This window comes from Trachypithecus francoisi, unplaced genomic scaffold, assembly GCF_009764315.1.
Source record: "Trachypithecus francoisi isolate TF-2019V2 unplaced genomic scaffold, Tfra_2.0 Lachesis_group21, whole genome shotgun sequence".
Lineage (NCBI taxonomy): Eukaryota > Metazoa > Chordata > Mammalia > Primates > Cercopithecidae > Trachypithecus > Trachypithecus francoisi.
Genome location: NW_022681467.1, coordinates 45,464,156 through 45,491,079, shown reverse-complemented (window position 1 = coordinate 45,491,079; position 26,924 = coordinate 45,464,156). Strand labels below are relative to the sequence as shown.

General features: G+C 44.0%; 1 protein-coding gene and 1 pseudogene across 1 annotated transcript in view; both read right to left on the bottom strand.

Annotated features, from left to right (window-relative positions):
• SLC9A8 (solute carrier family 9 member A8) overlaps nt 1-26,924 on the bottom strand; it is an 80,441-nt gene that overhangs the window by 36,498 nt on the left and 17,019 nt on the right. Inside the window, 6 exon segments of the mRNA XM_033186703.1 lie at nt 434-577; nt 5,244-5,278; nt 6,426-6,493; nt 6,496-6,526; nt 10,985-11,068; nt 17,679-17,737. Of these exon segments, the coding sequence (XP_033042594.1) occupies nt 434-577; nt 5,244-5,278; nt 6,426-6,493; nt 6,496-6,526; nt 10,985-11,068; nt 17,679-17,737 (421 nt within the window).
• On the bottom strand, nt 11,018-26,769 carry LOC117068902 (annotated as a pseudogene).

The window sequence follows — 26,924 nt, the reverse complement described above, 5'->3', positions numbered from 1 at the left end:
CCCAGGGGTTCAAGACCAGCCTGGGCAACATGGTGAAACCTTGTCTCTACAAAAACGTCTTTAAAAATTAGCTGGGCATGGTGGCAGGTGCCTCCCAGCTACTCGGGAGGCTGAGGTGGGAGGATCACTTGAACCCAGGAGGTTCAGGCTGCAGTGAGCTGTGATGGAGCCACTGCACTCAGCTTGGGTGACAGAGTGAGACCTTGTCTCAAAAAAAAAAAGGGGGACTCTGCTTTTTTAACCACCCCTGGAACCTGACCATATTAGCACATCAAGGCTTATCAGGACAGAAAGATGGAGAAAGACAGTGGGTGAACTGATCACCAAGAGGACAAGCAACTGTACACACGCTGTGTGGAAATATCTGCCCCTTCATTACAAGGATCTTTAGTTCTGTCACATGAACAAAGTCTGTTCTCTGCCCCATACTTACTTGGTCAGAACAATGGAGACTGCATCGTTGAGAATACTTTCTCCAAAGACCAGCATGTTGAGCACGGGGTCCACATGAAGTGCATTGAAAATAGCAATAGTGGCCACTGGATCAACAGCAGATATTAGGGAGCCAAACGCAAAACTGTAAGAGATAGAGGGAAGGGGAGATTCTGTAATGTGTGTCACCTGGTCCACATATTAAAGCATTAAAGTCAAAGGCCATATTTAACAGAAAGCAAAACTACACACTAGAGCTGAAGTAACTATAGAAGGTAGCATATTTTTTCCCACTTATCTGCTGTTGACATTGTGGGTGGAGTGTGAAAGGCCCACTCTAAATTGAGTTGTTAGGAATGGCCTGGTTTTCTACTGTCAACACAGAGACTTGACTTTGACCAATGACGGAAGAGAGACTTTTGCTTAGATATATTTATTATATACTGCCCAGTTCCACAGGTCAGAGCAGCTGGAGTCAAATGACCCATGAACTCCTGCATCTGACCTCTGCTCTGCCCGTTGCCACCAGCCCCTTGGAGTGCTGTCTGTGACCAACCCCAGCCTGCACTCAGATTTGCAACATCTAAGAAAGTGTCAAAAACCAGCAGCAACCCCAGTGTGCTCTGGGGGTGAGTGGCGTGGACAGCCGATAGAAACACTGAGGCCATTTCCTAACTGGGCCAGTGACCTCACTGACGGTCCCCGTGAAGAGCTTATCACCCCCAGCAGATATGTGCTGATTGTCTTAACATGTTTCAGGCATAGAGGCTACCACGGCTGGCACTGTTCTAAGCACGTCACATACGGTGACTCAACAATCCAGTCAGTGACTGTATGAGAGACTGCTACTACTGCCCTGATGACAGAGGAGAAAACTGAGGGACAACGGGATGATGAAGTAACTTGTAACAAGTGGCAGAGCCAGGCTATGTGCCCAGAGTTGGTACTCCTCCCCCCAATAGTAGATACAGCAATACCCAGAGATGAAGACAAATTCAGATAACAGCAAGTGTGACCCGGGAAATCAATTGAGGTGACATGAGAAGGTGGGGTGTGGGCGTGGGAGCCACTTAGATGGGGGGTTTTGGAGAGGCCTCTCTGAAAGGATGACACATGTAAGCAAGAACCTACATGTTAAGCAGCAGTTGGCCAGGCCAAGAGCTGCAGGCAGAGGTGACAGCAAGCGACTCCTGAGGTGAGAGAAAGCCTGCTGCCTGAAGAACAGAAGGAAGGTGCGTGTGGTGGCGGGGGTGGGGCGAGTGGCAGGAGCCATAGGAAGCTAGCAAGGGAGGCAGGACCAGCTCCCTCAAGGGGCCTCATGGGCCACATGAGCCTGGACAATTCACTCTCCCTGCCCTTTGGTGATTTTCCCACAAGCCTCTGTGCCATGCCTGGTGCAACTTTCTTTCCAGGGCAGCAGAATGGTGGGTCTGCCCCCTTCCACAACACCAGCCAAAACATGGAGCCCCAATGGCCAGTCTGCGTCAGTCACTAGCCAGAGATGACTGCCTGGGCACTATACTCCAGCCTCAGTGAAGTGCAGGCCCAGCCCAGGCTCCCAGGTTCCCAGCCTGTGTCAGTCATTAGCCAGAGATGACCTACCCTTACCAAGCCTGGGTCTAGGGGGAAGAAGATGCTCAGCCTGAGCAGCCTTCAGTGGGTGATCTTTTGGCTGCAGGGTCAGGGAGAGGAGAGCTGACTGAGGAAATGCCTGGCAGCCTTGCCAGGTACAGGTCTCTTCAGAAGTCAATAATTTGGCCTCTGGTTTCCATGGTAGCTGCCTGTGAATGTGATTCATGTGCATTAAACCACAGTGCCCCCGGATCCCAGGCTGAGGATTCAGTTCCAAGACTTTGCCTGTCCTCACAGAGGTCATCACAGGCCTGTGAGCTCCATGGACGCGGGGTTTTCATCATGGGTGAATTCCCAGGGTCTGTACTGGGCATGGCCCAGAGACAATTGCAGAAGGCAGGCGGGCGGGCGGGCGGGCGGGAAGAAGCAAGGGAAGCAGGAAAGGGAAGGTAACTCCACTCAACAACTGCCCATCTGGGAGATCCTATTTTGTTGGTAGCTGGTCCCCAGGCCCGTGCACCACAACCCAGACAGACCTTCTGGTTGCTCTTTTATTCCCACTCTCATCAACCACAGCCACATCACCAGAGGCCGTGAAGGAAGGAGGACAATGTCTAAAAAGTGTATCCTGGGCCGGGCACAGTGGCTCACGTCTGTAATCCCAACACTTTGGGAGGCTGAGGTGGGAGGATGGCTTGAGCTCAGGAGTTCAGGACCAGCCTGGGCAATATAGAGAGAACCCCACCTCCACACACATAGATTAGCTGGAAGTGGTGCCACACACCTGTAGTCCGAGCTACTCGGGAGGCGGAGGCAGCAGAATAGCTTGAGCTCAGGAGTTGGAGACTAGAGCGAGCTGTGATCATGCCACTATACTCCAGCCTCAGTGACGTGCAGGCCCAGCCCAGGCTCCCAGGTTCCCTGTCCTGTGACTCTCCTACCCCTGCAGGATATACTTTTTATTTCTTTTTTTTAAAATTTGTTTATGGGTATTCATTGCACAATGCTTCAACTTTTCTGTATGTTTAAAATGTTTCATAGTGAAAGGTTGGGGCAACATTCATCTTACATAAGTCTAATGATGTCTCATGTGTCCCTAAAATGTATAAAACCAAACTGCTCCGACCATCTTGGGTACATGTCGTCAGAACCTCCTGAGGCTGTGTCACGGGTGCGTGTCCTCAACCTTGGCAAAATAAACTTTCTAAATTAACTGAAAAAACAAAACAAACAAAAGGTTGGAGGAAATGCTTTGTATAAATCATGTTACACATTTAGTTTGCTTGGGAATCTAAATTGAGGCAGAGTATTTCTGACAGTGAAGATGAAAAGTCTGAAATACAAACTGTTGAATCACTGAGAGGTCTGTATGCAAAGAGGGTCATTTCACCTGGCTGTCAGCTGTTCCACTTCACTTCCTTAGGACCTTGCCTTTTAAATGGCAGAAGTTCAACTTAAAAATGTACTTTCTTTATTCCATAACCCCAAAAGATAGCAACATCAACAAAATGAAAAAGAAATGGACTAAGGCAGAGAAATAATTCAGGATCTCTGGGAGTGAAATCTCTCTCCAGCAAGATATCACCAGAACAAAACAAAACATGTGCAACAAAGTTACTTTTATGTTTTCTACAGTGCAGAGGTTGCAAAAGATAGTCTGTGGCTCTCATGTTTGGTCTGCATGGTGTTTGTGAAAAATTGAGCAAGTTGCCAACATTTGAAAACTGGAAAATTCCCTATAAAAATCTAGAAACCTAGCCTCTTTTTGAAAGAAAAATTATTTAAAATAGCCACCAATTCTGGGCCCAGATTTCCACATGGTAATCATGAGTTGGCACTGAGAAGTGGCTGTCCCTTCATACTGGGTGTGTTCTCCCATTGGCTGCTGCCCCACCGCTAGACTCACAGCTGGCCAGCTTCCCTCTCTTAAGTGCTCTGCCAGGCCCTGCAGCTGTGTGGGTTTGCGACCCCAGAGCAGTCCCCATCCGTGGGACTGTCACTTTCTAACAGCAAAGGAAGCTTCTGCACATGGAGAGGAAAACACTACCTGGTTCTAAGTCAGTGTGTCTATAGGGCAATTATTTTCCTGTCCTTCACCTGAACATCCCAACCACTGATTCAATTCAACTTCACAGGAAGTTATCCAGCATTGTCTGTATCTCTAACCAGCTGTCCCCAAAACAAGTGGAAGATTTGAATACTGTGATACCTTCCTTTACTGGGCATTTCTTTTTATTTGCAAAACACCTACCAGACACAGGACATCAGTTCTGCTTTATTTCCAGCTCCCATGGAATAGGACTACTTGTGTATGTATCAAAACTGTCTTACAACAAAAGCTCCAAAACTGTTGTCCTGGGCTGGGGTGGGTGGTGAGTGGAGGTGGAAATAGGATTGGACTTGTTATCAGAGACACAGTTTCCACGAAAAGGGTTCCCAGATTCTAGTCCCAAGTTGCTAAACTGCTGCTAAATCCTGAAAGCTCTGACTGGCCAGATGACAAGGATCTGGGGACGAACATGTGGCCCTGCTGCCCAGCTCCTCAGCCATGCCGCAAGACCAAACGCAGACACACTGAGCAAGGCTGTCTACTCTCAGAAGGGGGAAGCCAGACGATGCTCTGCATGGGTGCTTTTCCAGCACTAGATCTGGTACCTTCTGAGAGACAACTGCCTCAACCTAGTGAGGCTGCTTCTCACGATGCAATTCTGGGAATTCTTGGACAGGGCTCATGGGACGTGCTCACGGGAGTGGCTTCAGATAGAGGGGCCTTCCACAATATCCACAACAGAGGTCTTGGCCCTGCTTCCCCCACCGCAGGTTTGGTGGGAATCCCAGAGGAAAGTTTCTCCGTCACTCCCCGCTCTATCTCTAAACTATCAAGAAGACAACTTTTTGTTATGGCGACTGAAAAGTCTTGGAAATAAGAAGACAATGGTACAGTGTATGTGTGCACATGGGCAGGGCAGTTAGCTGAGCAGAGTTACTCCCTCCCAAGCTTAAACTATATCATTCCAATCAGCAATGCCCGACTAGGGATCTTCAAAAGTCTTTAGTATAGTTTTGATTCATTTCAGAGATACAAATTAACTCAGAGTAAGATTCTATGGCAGAAATCCTTACCAAAAATAAATATAGAGAGAGAGAATCGAACAGTACCACACCCAGGAGGCAATGTGGAGAAAAATTTCCCCTGTCTGAAAAGCAGTCGCATGGGTGTTACAGTATGAAGGATTTACCTGTCTGTCATGTTGAGTTTAGAGATTACATCAGCCTGTAAAATAAAACACACAAACACACAGACACAAAAAAAAAACCCTGGAGAACAGCCAAGAAGATTTAAATGTCCATTAGTGTTTTGTTAAAACTAATAAGGACATTAATCTTCAGTTCCCACACCACTTGAAAAATAAAGAAGGCTCCTAAGCTTTAGTTGAAACATGCATTCCATCAGCATGCAATGAAAGTATGGAAAAGAATGCTACATTCTTCAAGCCCAATTAACTGTAGTTTCCTTAAGTTTATTCTTATTTAATACTAGAAACTGAGCAACGAAGAAAGCTGCATGACAGACAGATTTACTCTGGTGCCATCAAAGCTGCAATACAGGTGAAAATTCGATGGAATGGGCTTTGGCTAGCTAGAGAAGAAAGCAGCTGACATGTGTTAAAGAAATCTGCCTGTCACCCAGACACCTGACCCTCAACTTAATTTTCAGAACCGGGACAGGCAAACTTTCTGCAACTGACAATAAAGGAAAAGAATGTGACATGCATGGACATGCATGGTACAAAACTACAGATACTACCTTCCTAGGGATGTCTGGTCTAAATTAGTTTGAATTAATTTGAAGTCTAAAGTAGAGACCATCCAACTGATGTCACTGGGAAGTGGTTTAGCAATTGTGGAAAATCCAGAGTATATAATTCTATAGGTAGACAGCTTAGAATTGAGTGAACAGATTCAGAATCACCTTTGATTTTATTATTTCTCCAATGCCAGCAGAAAAGCACATCTTTGATTTTTAAAATGCAAATTTTTATCAAAAAACAGCATTTAATCCCAATTCAGTCTACCTGACAACACAACTGTTTGAAGTTCTTGATGGCATATATTTGGCTTTATTTTTAGACTTTCTAATTTAAGACAGTATTGGTTTGCAACTAAAATCAAATACTTTGGAGGGGGACTATGGAAAAGATTTACTCAATTCCAGACACCAAAGGTCTTGCAGGACACTGTGAAACAATTTAGCATGCCTCTACTGTGCCTCATATGGAGCTAGGCTTTCCTTCCAGAAGGAATTTGCCCTAAGGGTGAAACCCAGGCCCCACGAAGTGGCCCCATTTCACCTTCCCACCTCCCTGCACTAGCTCTAACAATAGAAGACTTTCAAAGTGTTTCAAAGATGATTTTCTTACCTGACCCAGAAAATAAATTCCTCCACCTACTACAAAAGCAGATATTGCCGTCCCCAAAACAGCAAACAGGTGATGGAACCAATATTTTGAAAGAAGTTACCCTGTTTGAAAGAGCAGAAATCAGGGAAATGATTAGAAAAGCCATTCCTGTCAGTGAAGTCATGGCCCGCACACCTGGCCCTCTCGGCTGGCTTGATTCTCTATGAAAGGCACCACTGCCCATCCTGTGTGGCAAGCTGGGAGCCTGGGAGTCTTCCTGCACCCCTGCACCTACTGCAGTGTCCCGTCATTCACATCCTCTTTCATCTGGAACGCTGCAGAGCTTCACACAAGTCTCCTCAACCCCTCTGAGCCCCTTTCCCTCCACTCTCCAGTCCTTCCAGAATGATCCTCCCAAAAGACAAATCTGATTGTGCTGCCTTCACCTGGACCCCTACTTCCACTTAAAATGCAGCTAGCCCCCAGCCTGGATGACTCCACCCCTGGGGAGGCCTCTGGGCTCATCTGGCACCATGCTCGCCTTTGTTCTTTGGGTTCCAGTCCCACTGGTGGCTTCGAGCAGGTTGTGCTCCCTCTTTGCTTGTTAAGCTTTCATCATCCCAAGATCTCGGGACATTTCAACTCCTCCTGATCCCTCAGCAGCTCCCAGCTCAGATCCTAGTTTATGCTCTCAGTGCACAGTCACCCCACCTTGTAGCGGTTGACAAGACTGCAATTTTGCACTTATTTATGTAACTGATGTCTGATTTTCCCATGAGGCTGCAGGCTCATTCTGGGCAATGATCACGTCTGCTTTCGCACAACACAGTCGCTGACATAATGTCCCTCAGATGGAGGATGCCCAACAGACAGGCACTGACGGAATTAACTGTGTTTCACGTCCAAAGTCCACACAATTAGGATACCAAGATACACTATCAGATATTCCTTTTTCCTGGCCAGGTCTTTTAAACAATTTTACTTCACTCTATTAGTATCATCATTAACTATGACAGATAAAATGTTTCTATCTATACTTCACACTATTTAAGAGAAAATATTCAAGTCCAAGCAGCATGGTAACATCTTTCAAATTTCCATAAAATTAAGGAAATTAAGCTAGTTATCATAACCCTATGGACTCCACTTAGGACTTACCAAAAGGCTTTAATCACTCCCGATTGTGGGTGTGAACAAGATTCTTGTTTTCAGCTCAGAAATCGCCAAACCAGGGACATTAGGACCTGCTATTTTAAAGCCCACTCATGAAGGAGTGTCCTCAGCTGAACACTGACTGCCCCACTAAGCCTACCTCCTAGAAGCTGCAATTTTGACTTGGCTGCCTATAATCTGACATTTAATTCCTTTATTTGGCATATCAATCTTTACTGCACAAAGAATTTTAAAATAACTCAAGGCAAACACAATGATTTGGTTTTTCAAAACAAAGGCTTTCAATCTATGAGTTTCTCTTTGCAAATCGCTGTTTTCTTTTGTTATTTCAAAACAGATTAGGCTGGGCTCAGTGGCTCAAGCCTGTAATCCCAGCACTTTGGGGGGCCAAGGTGGGTGGATCACCTAAGATCAGGAGTTCAAGACCAACCTGACCAACATGGAGAAACCTCATTTCTACTAAAAATACAAAATTAGCCGGTGTGGTGATGGGCACCTGTAATCCCAGCTACTCGGGAGGCTGAGGCAGGAGGATTGCTTGAACCCGGGAGGCCAAGGTTGCAATGAGCAGAGATCACGCCATTGCACTCCAGCCTGGGTAATGAGCAAAACTCCATCTCAAACAAACAAACAAACAAACAAAAAGATTAATCAGTTTTGACCTGTTTGCAGAGTTCTAATGTTGATATAATTTATATACTTGGTTAATATTAATCTGGATTCTGAAATTTACCCAAATTAAAGTTACCACACTACAAGAACTTCCCTCTGCTAGATAAAGCAAATTTACTGTTTCTCTTTGACATAATTAACATCCTACGATTTGTGTAACATTTACAATTCAAAGAACCAGTCGCTGCCTAGCTAATGCATATCAACTGATGATAATCTTACTGAAATCTGTATTCTAAGTCCAAATTTACATTAGCAAATATCACAACATTAAAATAAAATATTTCAACTTTATTTCCTGTCATCTCTGGGGCAGGGTAGAAAGTAGACAGAAGTTTCAGAATTAGCATTTCATAATCCTATAAGTCCCTTTCATATAAATTGTCACATTATCTGCTGGAAAGTCATCTTCAACAAAATATTTTTCTAAAAAACTATTACTTTCCTCAAATTTTGAACAAGTTTCTCTCCCTTCCCTCTAAAAAAAAAATAGAAAATAAAAACTTTACATTCTCTAATATTCAAAATGTCATGTTTTTAAGTCAAAATCAAGTCAATTTCCTCAGCATGTTTTGAAATAGTGTCATAATCTGCTCACAGTTAAGATTTGTTTACAAAGTGAAAGACGGAAAGATACGGTGACCTTCAACTTATGTTTCCTTATTAAAAATTGTCTGATGTCAGTAACAGTTTCTAAAACTTGGGAACATTTTTTACATTAAACTTCCTTTTCACTTTTTCTTTGGATAGATGTACAATAAAATAATAACTTAAAAAAAATCTGGGCTGAACATCTTAATATATTTTCGTTTCAGTACAGGACAATTAAAGACTTAATTTCTATGTTTTTACCAAAAATTTCTAGACAAGTCTAATCTGTTTTTGAAAATTTGTTTATTTATTTATTTTATACCATGTCAACAACAAATTAAGTTTATTTTTATTTACTTATTTTTGAGACAAAGTCTCCCTCTATCACCCAGGCTGGAGTGCAGTGGCGTGATCTCAGCTCACTGCAAGCTCCACCTCCTGAGTTCAAACGATTCTCATGATTCTCATGCTTCAGCCTCCGGAGTAGCTGGGGTTACAGGCACGCACCACCACGACCAACTAGTTTTTGTATTTTTAGTAGAGATGGGGTTTCGTCATGTTGGCCAGGCTGGTCTTGAATCCCTGGCCTCAAGTGATCCACCCACCTCGGCCTCTCAAATTGCTGGGATTACAGGCATGAGCCACTGGGCCTGACCTATTAAGTTTAATAAATTATTATTACTACTACTGGAGGTGGTATTGTTACTAATAACAGATAACATTTTTATCATTAATAACAAGAAGCAGCACTCCATTTATTGTGGTGGGTGGTGCTTTGCCTACATTCTTTCATCTAGTGTGAATCTCAAAGCACCCTGGGAAGGGTAGGGTTTTGGGGTTTTTGGTTCTTACTTTACCAAAAAGAAACCTGTAGGGGGCAGCGCATGATTAGACCTGTATTGTGTCTCTGGCTTTCCTCTCTCCAAGGGCTGGCTTAAACTTTCCAATCTTCACAGTTTTTTTAAAAATCACATTCGCAAAATAGCTGTTGTATTATTAATACTAGTATTTTAAGTTGAATCACTTTATTTTAAAACTTAAATACATTTATGTTTAAAGAAAACTCACAGACAAGGAAAAAACCACGCACAGACACAAACAGGCTTAAAAGTGAGAAGCTCCTGCCCAGGCAGAAAGACTCACACTAGGGGCCAGGCGTGGTGGCTCACGCCTGTAATCCCAGCACTTTGGGAGGCTGAGGTGGGCGGATCACTTGAGGACAGGAGTTTTGAGAACAGCCTGGCCAACATGGTAAAACCTCGTGTCTACTAAAAACACAAAAATTAGCTGTACATGGTGGTGTGTGCCTGTAACCCCAGTTACTCAGGAGTTTGAGGCAAAAGAATTGATCGAACTCGCGAGGCGGAGATTGCAGTGAGCCAAGATCATGCCACTGCACTCCAGCCTGGGTGACACAGCGAGACTCCATCTCAAAAAACAAAAACAAAAACAAAAACAGTACCTCACACTGGGAGTTGCAAGGCAATGGCCATCAAGGCCAAGCCAAAGCAGAGAAGTGGGTAGGGGCCAGTGCCACTGCTCACCAAGGCAGGGAGGCAAGGATGGGCAGGCAACTGTGGGACTAGGAAGGGAAGGATGGGGCTCCAGCCTCGGAAGGAGAAACTGGACCAGGGAGTGGGCGAGAAGAGATAGAGGTTGAGGGATGAAGGGGAATATCAAGCTGGGGTCTGAGGCCATGGGAGGACACCGAGAGGGAGACAAGAAAGGATGGATGGGCCTGAGGAGGTTAGAAAGGCCCCAGTGGGGGAGCTGAAAGAAACAAAAGCGCTGGGGCACATGTCCCTGTCATCCCAGGACACAGTCTACCCTCTCTACATCTATCAGTCTGTGTCCAGGAAGACGAGTCAATGCATCATCTGTGAGCCACTTAACATCACTTCAGCCATCTTTTTGGGCAAAGCACCCATTTATGGCAAACACTGGCTCAGTGAATCACACTGCCTGAAACTTTCAAGCAGCCAATTGATCATGTCTGCTCCTCTCCAGAATTCAGGCACTGCAGTCCAGCTTCCACTGAGCACAACCAGGAAGAAGCAGAGCTAACATCCAAGCTTTTAAGGAACTTGCTTTACAAACATGAGAAACTGTCCAGACCAAAGCACCAATGTGGGCCTGAGTCTCACCTTGTGTAATGAATATCCAGACTCAAAGATAATAGGGGGAAGCAGGAGGAGGAAAAACATGTTTGGACGAAACATTTCTTCTTCCTGTAAATAGAAAATGGGAATCTTAAGAGGCATGGAATTTGTGTAATTAAGAAATAAATTCATCAATAAAGAGCCAAAATAATTCTTCTTTCAGAGCCTGGCCTAATGGAAACGTATAATGTTTAAATAACTACCTGATAATAAAATCAAGCAGAATGAGAGATTTCCCCATCAAAAAAAAAAAAAAAATGAAACTGCATTTTATATTATTATTATTATTATTTTTGAGACGGAGTCTTGCTCTGTCGCCCAGGCTAGAGTGCAGTGGCCGGATCTCAGCTCACTGCAAGCTCCGCCTCCCGGGTTCACGCCATTCTCCTGCCTCAGCCTCCTGAGTAGCTGGGACTACAGCCGCCCGCCACCTCGCCCGGCTAGTTTTTTGTATTTTTTTTTTAGTAGAGACTAGAGACGGGGTTTCACCGTGTTAGCCAGGATGGTCTCGATCTCCTAACCTCGTGATCTACCCGTCTCGGCCTCCCAAAGTGCTGGGATTACAGGCTTGAGCCACCATGCCCGGCCTATTATTTTTATCATTATTATTATTATTTTGAGACAGAATCTTGCTCTGTTGCCCAGGCTGAAGTGCAGTGGTACAATCACAGCTCCCTGCAGCCTCAACCTCCTGGACTCAAGTGATCCTCTCACTTCAGCCTCCTGAGTAGCTGGGACTACATGTGCGTGCTACCATGCCAGGCTATTTTTTTTTTTTTTTCTTTTTTTTTAGATACAGGATCCGCTGTGTTGCCCAGGCTGGTCTCAAAGTCCTAACCTCAAGCAATCCTCCCACCTCAGCTTCCCAAAATGCTGGGATTACAGGCATGAGCCACCGCATCTGGTTAAGACAAGGATTTTAAAGGTGACCAGCGAAAAGAAATAGCACAACAAACTGCTTCCAAACACACAGTAGTATGTTTTTTATTCCTTAGTATAGAAAGAAAATTAATCTGAATCTAGAAAATTTCAATTCTGGTTGCATACTTTCAAAAACAAGTCTACAAACTGGAATTCCTCCAGGAAAAAGGTAACGGCAAACCCTAAAACAATCCACTCAGAGGAACAGGAAACCCTACGCATGGTTAAAATAGCTCTGCCTTCTTTCTGCTTATCACAGACAACTCTGCCGTTTTCCAAAGTCTGATGTGATGAAACAGTCCCCACTGGATGCTTTTCCGACTTGAGACTTGGCTACAAAGACAGCCCCTTACCATGTGTCTTGCTATAAAAGAACACCTGAGGCTGGGTAATTTACAAAGGAAAAATATTTATTTGGCTCATGAGTCTGCTGTCTGGAAAAGTTCAAGACTGGGTATCTGATAAGAACCTTAGGCTGCTTCCACTCATGGGGGAAGAGAAGGGGAGCCAGAGTGTGCAGAGATCCATGGCAAGAGAGAAAGAAAGGGGGGGCGGGGGTGGGACCAGGCTCTTTTTAACAATCAGCTGTATAGGGAACGAACAGAGCAAGAACTCATGCACCTCCCTCCCCCAGCAAGGGCATCAGTCTATCCATGAGGGTCCACCCCCATGACCCAAACACTTCCAACACTGGAATCAAATTTCAACATGAGGTTTAGGGAGATAAACGCCCAAACCATTGCACCTTGCTTCCAGATTTGATCATTAAGTGCCATTATGAATGGTGTTTCCAGAATACAGCCAACTTTGGAGGGATGAAACAATAACAATTTCATTTTCTATATTATTAGAATATCTCTCTAGTTGTTGGTAGAATTTGGGGGAAATATATATTGGTCCTCAAGCGCAAAATGGTTATGTGTAATACATAGTCTTTTTAAAAATGCAAAATCAGGCCCTTTTTCATATGAATATTTTCCCATGTCACAATTTTGACAGTCTGATTTCTTGTCAAAATCCCTATTCCAAAGAATGCCTAAATGTATTCTTACAAATGTACAGCTGTTACCATAAAGACTAAAAAAAATTCTAAAAAGGCTCAAAATAGAAGCAAATGATGACTTCTGAAACGCCTTATTAAGTCTTAAAATAGCAGCATGTACAACAAGCTCATGATTCAGACTGGGACTGTGTGAAAAGAAATGAGCCGAGCTCTGTGTTTTGTGGGGCAACCTATTCTCAGGATCTGTGCAGCAGGACCACTATATACAGCCTTTTGGAGGTACAAAAACTACCCCTCCCAAGCTGGGAAAAAGGAAAATCTACCTACAGTGGGGTTACATAGTATCCCCCAACCCCAACCCCAATTCATGTCCACTAGGAATCTCAGAATGTGACCTTATTTGGAAATAGGGTCTCTGCAGATCTAATGAAGGTAAGGATCTAGATGACCTTACACTGGATAAGGGAAGGCCAAAGGCAGCAAACATCGCCTTGTAAGAGACAGAACGAGGCACACAGAGACGTGTAGAAGAAGCCCATGTGAGCACACAAAGACAGGAGTGATGCGGCCACAAGCCAAGGAAAACCTGGGCCACCAGAAGCTGGGAGATGCAATGAAGAATTATTTTCTAGAGTCTTTGGGAGGGAACCCGGCCCTGCTGATACCTTGACTTCTCACTTCTGGCCTCCACTTAGTTTGTGGTAATTTGTTACTGCAGCCCTCATGAACACACCGCCTTTCAGGGAAATAGTGTTATAGTTCCTTTTGGCAATGGCTCCCCCAAAATGGTCTGAGGTGATTTTAGGTGGCACTTGAGCAGTGTGTGTCAAATACCACTGACCTCACGGATTGAGACAGTCAGCCCCTTCTGATTATTTCTTCAGGCCCAAATAAATCCAAGACATCTTAGGATGGCAATACCGCCTCTAAGGGCTCTAACGTGCTGATCTCCCTCAACAGAGAGCAGACTTGACCTCTGATGCTTCAGCAGGCATCTGCACTACTTCATTTTTATCATGTTTACAAAACAATATTAGTTTCTGAATGGAAATAGTACTGTAACGTTGCCTTGAAAATAAACATGGCCAGGCGTGGGGGCCCATGCCTGTAATCCCAGCACTTTGGGAGGCCAAGGTGGATGGATCACGAGGTCAGGAGTTCGAGACCAGCCTGGCCAACTTGGTGAAATCTTGTCTCTACTAAAAATACAAAAATTAGCTGGGCGTGGTGATAGGCACCTGTAATCCTAGCTACTCAGGAGGCTAAGGCAGGAGAACTGCTTGAACCTGGGAGGTGGAGGTTGCAGTGAGCTGAGACCACGCCATTGCACTCCAGGCTGGGTAACACAGTGAGACTCTGTCCACTCCCCGACAAGCCCCTGCAAAAAAAAAAAAAAGAAAGAAAATAAGAGAATAAATATATAGGCCAGGCACAGTGGCTCAATCCTGTAATCCTAACACTTTGGGAGGCCAAGGTGGGAGGATCACATGAGCTCAGGAGTTCGAGATCAGTCTGAGCAGCATAGTGACATCGTGTCTCTATAGAAATTTTTTTAAAAAATTAGCCACACCCAGGCGCAGTGGCTCACACCTGTAATCCCAGCACTTTGGGAGGATAAGGTGGGTAGATCACTTAACGTCAGGAGTTTGAGACCAGCCTGGCTAACAAGGTGAGACCCTGTCTCTACTAAAAATACAAAAATTAGCCGGGCACGGTGGCACACACCCGTTCTCCTGCCTAGCTACTCTGAAGGCTGAGACAGGAGAATCATTTGAACCCGGGAGGCAGAGGTTGCAGTGAGCCGAGATTGCACCACTGCACTCTAGCCTGGACAATTGAGCGAGACTCTGTCAAAAAAAAGAAAGTAATAAATAAATAAATAATATACATATATATATTTAAAACAAATTGATAGAAAAATATTAAGCACATGATAATACAGGTAGAATGCAGACCCAGCAGGTCAGTTTGGAATCAGAACTTCAGGGAAAGAAACCACCAGCTCCTCTTGTTTTTCTGACTTCCGACTGCTCCCTGCACATCTGGTTTCCAGGCAGATATCCTGCTTCTCACTCTGACTCTCCACAAATGCAGGCTCCTCCAGGAAGCCTGCCCCAATTCTTTTTTTTTTAGAGACAGGGTCTTGCTCTGTTACCCAGGCTGGACTGCAGTGGTGCAATTATAACTCACTGCAGCCTCAAACTTCTGGGCTCAAGCGATCCTCCTGCCTCAGCCTTCCAAGTAGGTGGGACCACCGGTACATGCTGCCATCCCCAATCTAGCCTTCTTTTCTGAGGTCAAGCACTGGTTATCTGGATGACACTTTAGGCACTTTATCACATCCATCACCTAACTTGTTTCATGGTCTGTACTATTAAATACATGCTATTATTTAATCTTGAAAAGTAACATCTGTTGGAAAACAAAAATTCAGTAACAATGATGCATATAAAGCTAGAAGTGAAAGATCACCTCCCATTCCCTTACTCCCACTGCTTACAGCAGGGGTCACAAGCAAAGGTTTCTTGGGGCCACACTGCATGACCCGGAAGATAAGCCCCTCTGCTCAGTGTCTCTGAACACTGCTGGACTTAGTGTTAAGAGAGCTTCTGCTTTTCCAAGAGAAGCTAGAAGTTCTGAATTTTATGTAAAATTTCCAGAATTTTATATAGCCTGGTAATATTTTAAAATCTAACTTTTTTTTTTTCTTTGAGATGGAGCCTCACTCTGTCACCCAGGCTGGAGTGCGGTGGCTCAATCTCGGCTCACTGCAACCTCCACCTCCTGGGTTCAAGTGATTCTTGTGCCTCAGCCTCCCAAGTAGCTGGGACTACAGGTGCGTGCCACCACGCCCAGCTAATTTTTTGTATTTTTAGTAGAGACAAAGTTTCACCATGTTGGCCAGGCTGGTCTCAAACTCCTGACCTCAGATGATCCACATGATTTGGCCTCTCAAAGTTCTGGGATTACAGGCATGAGCCACCACACCCGGACAAAATCTAACAATTTTTAATTGTTTTACAGCCAATTCAAATTTTGATCATTTATTTTTTATTTTTTATCTTTTTGTATTTTTGTAGAGACAGAGCTTCACCATGTTGCCCAAGCTGGCCTCGAGCTCCTAGGCTCAGGCGATCCACCCACCTTGGCCTCCCAAAGTGCTGGGATTATAGGCATGAGCCACCATGCCCAGTCTTGATCAAATGATTTTATTTATTTATTTTTTTTTGAGACGGAGTCTTGCTGTGCCGCCCAGGCTGGAGTGCAGTGGCCGGATCTCAGCTCACTGCAAGCTCCGCCTCCCGGGTTCATGCCATTCTCCTGCCTCAGCCTCCCGAGTAGCTGGGACTACAGGCGCCCGCCACCTCGCCCGGCTAGTTTTTTATATTTAGTAGAGATGGGGTTTCACCGTGTGAGCCAGGATGGTCTCGATCTCCTGACCTCGTGATTCGTCCACCTCGGCCTCCCAAAGTGCTGGGATTACAGGCTTGAGCCACCGCGCCCGGCCAGATCAAATGATTTTTAAATCAGATCAAACAAAATGGGTTAGCGGGCAAAATCTACACATCAGGCTATATCTAGCCTAGGAGTAGAAAAAGGCTCTTCAGTCATGACCCACTCTTAGAGTGGTTAAATGTAACCAAGTCGCAGGAAGGCAGAGATCCCACATGGAACGTGCTCCAGTGGGGCCTCCCCAGCACAGGTGTGTCCTATCACTCTTCGCAGTTCAAGACACATTTTGAAAATTTATTTAATATATAAAATATTTCATTACTACTATTTATAACAGCTTCAAATTATGTTTTACGTTAGGCTATAAGGTTTGTCTTGCTAATTTTATACTCTACAGTTTCACAGGTCAAATAATCCTAGGACCTAGGAGCTTCATCAAAGTAGGAAGGGCTCAAATGGGATCAATTTTAGCCACATAATTCTTTACTATTTTGAAATGAATCTTATTTCTCTCCACAAAATCAATTTTGTAGCATACTTGTTAATCTCACCCTACTCAACATGGATGCTCAAGTTGATGTTGAAATTCCAGTTTCAATGAGTACGTGCAACCCAGGATGATATTCATACTCTAATAACCTCTTTAACACAAGGGTATGTATATTAGCAAACTGAGGACGGGGTGGTACAGTGGAGAAAACACTGTATATTCAGGCCAGAGAGTTTGCACACAAGACTCCACTCAGCCACTTTCTTACTAGCTCTGTGACACTGAATACATCCCAATCTCCCTGAGTGTCACCTTTTTCATGTGTAAAAATGGGGTGACGATATTACAATACCCAGACAATCCACCTCACACGACTGTCATGAGGATAATATGAGCCACAATATATGAAGTACTGTGTTTCACAGTACCAGACAAGTATGTTTTATTATCCTCAGTTGTCAGAATGGAATTGGGATCAATAAACAGTATTTAATGTTTAATGCTAATTAGAGAATTTTCCTGCCTAATAAAGTAGGTTAGCCTCGGATTACAAAAATGCAAGTATAATAACAACAACAAAAATATGACATTGGTGCTCCCACGTGCACTTGAAACAGTATGAGACTTATGCTTTTGCAAAAACTCGGCTGTAAAGGCATCAACCTGTATCTAATAAAAAAATTTTTAAATTAATGGGGTATATAATATAATAATATAAATAACTCCACTGATAGCCAAGTAATTACAAAAAAAAAAAGCCAGCATAACCATCAATGTTACTAAAATTAAGAACAACCAAAAGGCAAACCTACCTTCCAATTCGCCAGTTTTTTAAACTCTATAATTTTTATAACTGCTCCCATGAGAATACCTACAAGAGAAAATTTAACACAAATTTAAGATATGAGAAAGATTACTCAAATTTAAGATATGACACAGCCTCAGAGGTCCTGACGACATGTGCCCTAGGTGGTCGGGGCACAGCTTCGTTTTACACATTTTAGGGAGATGTGAGACATCTATCACATGAATTTCTCGCTCACATCGCAGGCAAACACACTAAAATGAAGCACAAAAGTCAGGCTGTGGGGGAGGAAAAGCATTTTAAAGCAAGACCCAAGGATACTCCGACTGGTGAAGATTTATCACCTGTCATTTTTACTATATCCACCCATTTTCAATGTGAAATGGCAGAGTTTACAAGCTAAGTTTGCCATGTACTGTTTATTTCCATCATTTTCAAAAAAGAATCCATGATCACTTTCTCAGACTCAAATAGCAGTTCCATGTTGAATATTTAGTTACAAAAACACAAATGCTGAAAATAACCTAAAGTAAAAGTCCTGTGAAATTCCTGGAAGAAAACAGACGATCTAAGTTCAGGCATGTTTCCATAAAGCTGACAGGCTCATCATTCTCATAAAGCAGCTACCAAAAATAATTCTCAAAGCAGCAGCATGGGCACAATTTATGATTGCCCTGCTACTCCCTAGATAAACGACTCTTAACCCTCTGTTGGTTCACCAGAATCACCACGGGAACTTTTTATAAAATGAAGATGCCCAAGCAGAACTTCAGACCTACTACATCACAATCTCGGGTAGGAGATGACACAAAGCAAGCCTGCAGGCCATTCCAGGGATGCTTCAAAATGAAGACTTCCTTCTCCCAGAGAGGAAGGAGCTTTCGCCACAAGAAGATGGAAGCACAGCTTACTGGGTGGGTGGGAGATAATACCAAAACACAGAATTTCAGCAGGAAAAGGATGTGCACTAACACTACCTTAGGGTAGGTAGTTTCAGGTGAAGAGGGGAGATAAGTTCATTTGCACTTTATAAACCTCCATGCTATTTGAATTGATACATAGTATTAAAAAATAATAAAATTATTTTGAAAAAGAGGAAGGACCCCAGACAAAATAAAGCTGAGCTATAAAAGGAGTCAATGGGCCAGGCGTGGTGGCTCAAGCCTGTAATCCTAGCACTTTGGGAGGCCGAAACGGGTGGATCACAAGGTCAGGAGATCGAGACCACCCTGGCTAATACGGTGAAACCCCGTCTCTACTAAAGAATACAAAAAACTAGCCGGGCGACAAGGCTGGCGCCTGTAGTCCCAGCTATTTGGGAGGCGGAGGCAGGAGAATGGCCTAAACCTGGGAGGCGGAGCTTGCAGTGAGCTGAGATCCGGCCACCGCACTCCAGCCTGGGCGACAGAGCCAGACTCTGTCTCAAAAAAAAAAAAAAAAGGAGTCAATGAATATAAATTCCTTTGCCAGGGGGCATGGAGCATAGATTCTAACCCATCTCCTGCTACAGTTCCCCAAGAGCTCCCATGTTCTTATTTTTTCAGGTTGTAATTACATTTTAAGGAGCTTTTACACTTTTGTTAGCCAAATAGTATGTGGATACTATGTAAAATGTCATAAATAAGACAAAAGCCCCTTTAGATCATACCCCACTTCCACCCCCATCTTCATTCTCTCTCTTCCTGGCCCAAGGTAACAAACTATTTTGGAAAGGTTGGGAAATACTACATCAGGCCCTTCTCTATCCTCTTACATATATACATATATATGTATATATATACGTATATATACATATATATATATATATATATATACATATATATATATATATATATACATATATATGTATGTATATATATGTATATATACATATATATGTATATATATATATATTTAACTGAACAGTAACAGCGTGTGAGAGTGTGTGTGTGTAAGTGTATGCATGGCACACCTGAGTGTTTTTATTTATATAAAATTTATGGTAGTATAATGTATCATCCTACTACTTGCTATTTTGCTTAGCATTAAGTCTCAGAGAGCTAGTCAGGGATTATTATGTACAGATTTGCTTCATTCCTTTTAACAGCTGGGCAGCATAGTATTAAAATGCCACAGAACCAACCAGGTGCGGTGGCTCACCCCTGTAATCCCAGCACAGGAGGCCGAAGCAGGTGGATCGCCTGAGCTTAGGAGTTCAAGACCAGCCTGGTCAACATAGTGAAACCCCCGTCTCTACTAAAAATACAAAAAATTAGCTGGGTGTGCTGGTGGGCACCTGTAATCTCAGCTATTAGGGAGGCTGAGGCAGGAGAATCGCTTGAACCCGGGAGGTGGAGGTTGCAGTGAGCCGAGATGGTGCCATTGCGCCCCAGCCTGGGCAACAAGAGCGAAACTCCATCTCAAACAAACAAACGAACAAAAACAACAACAAAAAATGCCACAGAACCAAGCGCAGTGGCACCTGCTTATATCCTAGCTACTCAGGAGGCTGAGGCAGGGGGATTGTTTGAGCCTAGGAGTTCAAGATTGTAATGCACCATGGTTGCACCTGTAAACAGCCACTGCACTCCAGGCTGTGCAAGACCTCATCCCTCTTAAAAAAAAAAAAAAAGAAGAGGAAGAAGAAAAGAAAAGAAGCCACAAATTGAACAGATATTTCTGACTGGGCACAGTAGCTCACATGTGTAATTCCAGCACTTTGGGAGGCTGAGGAGAGAGGATTACTTGGACCCAGGAGTTCGAGACCAGCCTAAGCATCACAGGAAAACCCCGTCTCTACAAAAAAATTTAAAAATTAGCTAGGAGCCTGGTGTGGTGGATCACACCTGTAATCCCAGCACTTTAGGTGGCCAAGACAGGTGGATTACCTGAGGTCAGGAGTTCAAGACCAGCTCGGCCAACATGGTGAAACACTGGTCTCTACTTTTGCAAAAACTCAGATGTAAAGGCATCAAGCTGGTCTCTACTAAAAATACAAAAATTAGCTGGGCGTGGTGGCAAGTGCCTGTAATCCCAGCTACTCTGAAGGCTGAGGCAGGAGAGTTGCTTGACCTGAGAGGCGGAGGTTGCAGTGAGCTGAGATTGCACCGTTGCATTCCAGCCTGGGCGACAGAACGAGACTCCGTCTCAAAAAGGAAAAAAAAATAAAAAAATAAAAAAAATTTTTAAAAAATTAGCTAGGTATGGTTGTTCATGCTTGTTAGTCCCAGCTATGTGGGAGGCTGAAGTGGGTGCACTGCTTAAGCCTTAGGAGGTGGAACCTACAGTGAGCCGTGATTGTGCCACTACATTCCAGCCTGGGTAACACAGTGAGACCTTGTCTTAAAAAAAGAAAAAACTTAGCCAGATGTGATGGTAGGCAACTGTAGTCCTATTCAGGTAGCTGAGACGGGAAGACTGCTTGAGCCCAGGGGGTGGAGGCTGCAGTGAGCTATAATGATACCAATGTACTCCAGCCTGGGTGACAGAGCAAGACTCTGGCTCTAAAAATTAAAAAAAAAATTTTTTTTAATTAAAAATAAATTGAGGCCGGGTGCGGTGGTTCACGCCTGTAATCCCAACACTTTGGGAGGCCGAGGCGGGCGGATCACCTGAGTTCAGGAGTTCGAGACCAGCCTGGCCAACAGGGTGAAATACCATCTTTACTAAAAAAATATAAAAATTAGCTGGGCGTGGTGGCGGGCATCTCTAATCCCAGCTACTCAGGAGGCTGAGGCAGGAGAATCGCTTGAACCCGAGAGGCAGAGGTTGCAGTGAGCTGGGATCATGCCACTGCACTCCAGCCTGGTGGACAGAGTAAGACTCCATCTCAAAATATCAAACAAAATAAAATAAAAATAAAAATACACATAAATAAATTGAATAGATATTTCGGAAAAGAAGATGTACAAATGGCTGAGAAACATATGAAAAGATGTTCAACATCATAAATCATTAGGGAAATGCAAATAAAAACTACAATGAGATACCACTCCACACCCACTAGGATGGTTATGTAAACCAGAGTATCTGAGACAAGTCGCAGTCAAGTTTGGAAGTTTATTTTGCCAACGTTAAGGATGCCCACCCATGACACATGCCGGACATAGCGGCAGGTACCTGTAATCCTAGCTACTCAGGAGGCTGAGGCAGGAGAATCACTTGAACCCAGGAGGCGGAGGTTGCAGTGAGCTGAGATTGTAGCACTGCATTCCAGCCTGGGCCATAGAGCAAGACTCCATCTCAAAAAAAAAAAAAAAAAAAAAGGTGAATTGTGTGGTATGTGAAGCACATCTCAATAAAGCTGTTGCCAAACAAAAAGTACCACAGATTGTATGATTCTATTTCTTTATATGAAATGTCCAGGACAGGCAAATTCAGAGACAGAAAGCAGACTGGTGGTTTCCAGGGGACGGGAGAAGGGAGAAGGGAGAAATGGGGAGGACTGCTAATGGGTATGAGTTTCTTTTTGGGGTAATGAAAATGTTCTGGAATTATTTAGGGGTGATAGTAGTACAACTCTGTGAATATACTAAAAACTGAATTATGCACTTTAAGATGGTGAAATTTATCATGTGAATTATATTGCACTTAAAAAAAAAACAACCTTTTTAACCATTCCCCCACTGATGGGTGCCTCCAACTGTTTGCTATTAATAGTGGTGCTGCATTGAACATGCTTGTACATGCCACTTTGTGTTGAGTATCTCCCTGTGGAAGACATTCACACACAAAAAAACAAGACTATTTCCCTAGGGCAGATCCAGAGAGTACAAATGGCAGGTTTACAAAGCATGAGCATTTTTAACTCTGAAAATGTTGCCAAATTATCCTCCAAAGTGGTTTTACTGACTTACACTTCCACAAGAAAGTGTCCCACATCTTCAGTCACGCTGGATAATCATCAGATGTTAACATTTCTGCCAACATGGTGGGCAATACATTGTACTTTAATGTTTCAATTTGTATTTGCATTCAATTTGCATTCAGCAATTATCCTGATTACTAGGGAAGTTAAACCTCTTTCCATGGTTTCAGGCTTCATTTTTAAAGCTTAGTGTTTTTCTGCTTTACTAAAACCTCAGCTTTCTTTTTCCCTTCTAAACATATACCAAACCTTAATGCCATGATTACCTTGTTTATAACCACACATGAAGCAGTTACATTTGAAAATCAGTAATTATTCTATTGCCCAAGCCTGTGTCTTATTATTATTTATGATGTGCTAGGAAGTTTTGTCAAATACGATGTGATATTATTATTGTTGTTATTACTTAAATAATCCTTTGTGCAGCATTAAATTGGCAAACTACTACTTTACCTCTTGAGACTGAGGTTCAAAGGTAGGTCAAATCAAACTACTCAACAGAGAAAATGAATGTATATCACACAACTCATCACCAGATATTATACATATAGTATATATACAGTGTATATATAGAACGTGTATATATGTATAGTGTGTGTGTGGAGAGAGAGAGAGAGAGAGAGAGAGAGAGAGAGAGAGAGAAAAGCTAATATTACAAGCGTGCGCCACCACGCCCAGCTAATTTTTGTATTTTTAGTAGAGACGGGGTTTCACCACATTGGCCAAGCCAGTCTTGAACTCCCAACCTCAGGTGATCTGCCTGCCTCAGCCTACCAAAGTGCTGGGATTATAGGCATGAGCCACTGCATCCAGCCAATATTTAAAAATATTCACAAAAATATAGAAATTGTAAAAGAGTGAGGTTAAAAATAAATAGAAACACAAGTTTTAACATTTACCTTTGCTCCCAGTTGATCTTTGTGCATACACCTAATTAATGACACCCCTCAATTCATTCAGAGGATCAGGAGCAATTAATGATTATTTGTTGAGCTTCTTCTTTCAGGATTTGTCACTTTCAATTACTTCTAATCCTCAAAAGAACATTGTAGGAAAGCTCAGAGAGTTTAAATAGCTTTTCTGAGAGCTTAGAGCGACCAAGGATGCTGGCCCGCTGGCTCGGGTGCATCCTACCACCTCATCATGCTAAAGACACAGGTGACTGCACTATTGCAGGCTGCCTACACTACTACAATGAACTGCCAATGCTCACTCGCTCACTCCCAGAGTGCACTGCAGGGCTACCATTATGACTGTAAAACATAAATATTCCTGGTCAGTAAGGTTACATGAAAAATGTTTCAAATGTATTAATTTTTTTTGTTACCAAGAAATGTTTTATTTTTCTTGCAGTAGTTTTGTCAATTGTGCAAAATCATGCTTTGTTTTTGCCATTTATACATCATCACACAATCCTGTTCTGAAAGACAAGTGTTCATTAAAAACAAAGCAAAAATAAAAATTCACAACCCTATTACCTAGATTTGTCATTTAAAGGTTTAAAGGGAAAAAAAAGGGAGGTGCTTTCTTACAAGCTTTTTCACAAGTGTCACATTTTCTACTTAAAAGGGAAGGATTGGCTGGGCACGGTGGCTCACGCCTGTAATCCCAGCACTTTGGGAGGCCGAGGCGGGTGGATCACAAGGTCAGGAGTTCGAGACCAGCCTGGCCAACATGAGTGAAACCCCGTTTCTGCTAAAAATACAAAAATCAGCCGAGTGTGGTGGCATGTGCCTGTAGTCCCAGCTACTTGGGAGGCTGAGGTGGGAGAATCGCTTAGACCCAGAGGGGAAGGTTGCAGTGAGCTGAGACCACACCACTGCACTCCAGTCTAGGTGACACAGTGAGACTGTATCTCCAAAAAAAGGGGAAGGATTTCAAAACAAAGGTGAAATAGCTTAACAAATATTTATAAAAAGGAACTTTACAGAATTGTCAACAATATTAAGACAACACTGACTAACCGGTTACATTACCACATCTTTCTCTACCCCCACCCTCAGAATGTGTCCTGCCAGGACTAGAACAGGCTTTGTGTTCAAACATAAATGTTTCAAAATCTCAGTGAAATGACCTGTGTTAAAAACCTGACAGGCATCTTCCCTGCCCTCCCACCTCATCTTCTGCAATTCTCTAACCCAGGTTCTAAACTGTTAAAGGGTCAAAGCCGTGAGTGGGGAGAGGGGAGAGATCCTGCCCCAGTGTGGCTGTCTTACGATTATATATTCCACCATAAGTGCTGGCCTTCTGCAAATTATGATTTTGGAAAATCCAACCCAGGCAGAGGGATAAGAAATTGACATCCCTTGGGTGACTTCCTGTTCTTATGCAACATCCCAAGCACCCTCTGGTCCCCTATCCAAGGAGAAATGTTAGGGCCTCGAGGATGTCCCAGACCCACCTCAGAGGGTCAGTCAGTTCATGTAGGTCAGGCCCAGTTCTCTTCCCCTCCGACAGACCTGGGTCCGGAAAGCACCAAAGACCATGATGCTGCTGGAGTAAAGACACTCATTTCTGTATCAAGAGCTGAGCCTAAAAAATGCGCGTTGTTGGTCAGGCTGGGTCTGAGCCAAAGAAGGGACAGACAGACAGAAAGAAAGAGATTAGAGGGCTGGGGCGGGGGGTCCGACGGTTTAGTGTATGTAGGCTTGGGACACGGCGGACATATTGTCGGACTGGTCCAGTGCCTTGGCTCTTTTGTACACCTTGCTGGCTGCAGCTGCCACGGGAGTCAGATGGCTGACCGCATTGCCCAGTGCAATGGCTAAGCAGAGATCCTTCTGCATGTATTTCAGGTAGAAATCAGGCTTAAAGTTTCCTTGCAGGATATTTTGGCACTTCTGGTCTAGCAAGATGCTGGCCAACTGTCCCTGATTGAGGATGTCCAAGAGTGTCTGCTGGGACTGATCTGTCACCTGGGCCAGGGTCAGCACCTCAGTGATCATGCCCATGAAGCTCCCTTGGACCATGCTCATGATCAGCATCATCTTGGCTGCGTTGCCAACTTCACCTAGGAAAAAGGAGGTCTTCCCCATTGCCTGGATACAGCTGCTGCAGTCCTCATATAGGCCTCTGTCTCCAGCTGCTAAGATCACCAACATCCCCTGATTAGAAAGCTGCTGATTCCCTGAGATGGAGGCTTCTGGAAAGCGCCCCCGCTCCCTGACCTGGACGCAATCACCTGGGCCAGCTCAGTGGCTATGTCAGCGTCCACTGTTGACATGTCCACGTAGCACTTTCCAGGGTGGATCCCTTGCAGCATATCACTGGGGCCCAGCACCAGGTCCTTGGCCTTGGGATCCAACACATGGGCAAAAGTGGTGTCACAGATTGAGAGGACTTCAGCAGGGGTTCTTCCCAAGCAGGCCCCCTCCTAGATGAACAAATCACATTTCTTGGCAGTGCAGTTCCAGACAGTCACCGTGTGACCCATTTTTAGCAAGCTGGAGACGATGCCACTTCCCATGAGACCAAAGCCCCCAAATCCTATCTTTTTGTTGTGATGCTGCCATTCACAGCCCTGCTGTCAGCTGCCCGGATGGAGGTGGAACCAGTTTCCTCTTTACATATTTTCAACTTCTTTGTGATTACCTGGTAACAGACAGAGATGGCTTCTGTTTGGCTTAGCAGGAAATGATGGAAATGAGGATCTGCATCTTTAACAGGCTCACTTCTGGTCGGCTCCATTTAAATGTGGCCATTGGTCCGGCCATCATCCACTTCAAGGTACTGGACTTCGGGATGGTGACATTCTTCTAATCCTTTGGGGGCTAACCCCGCTTCTGGGGATTTTGCTCTTGGGTTCTTTTCAGAGGGGATTTGGAGCCTCTCTCTGAAGAGCCCGAAGACACCCTCTTTTTTCCTTCTCCCATGATCTTTTTCACTTTCCCTTCAGACAGGCTAAGTTTGCACTTCTTATCACCTGAGTTGGGCCTACTTCTCTCCTCACTGGAATTAAGCCAATTCTTGTCATCAGCAGAATTGTGGGATGACGTCTGATCTTTCCCTTTGGGCTCTCCTGAGAAACTCTTTGGCGGCATCCCCTGCTTGCTGGAATCGTTTACCCTTGTTAATCTTTATCATTTCCTCTTTATGAGCATGATATGGCTTTAGCTGTTTCACTTTAATCCAGGCATGATCTTATGTTCCAAAAAAATTTCACAAAGAAGCATTTCTTTCCATGAGGTTCCCTTTTTTATTTTTGAGATGGACTCTCACTCTGTCTCCCAGGCTGGAGTGCAATGGCGCGATCTTGGCTCACTGCAAGCTCCACCTCCTGAGTTCATGCCATTCTCCTGCCTCAGCCTCCCGAGTAGCTGGGACTACAGGTGCCCGCCACCACGCCCGGCTCATTTTTTGTATTTTTAGTAGAGATGGGGTTTCACCGTGTTAGCCAGGATGGTCTCA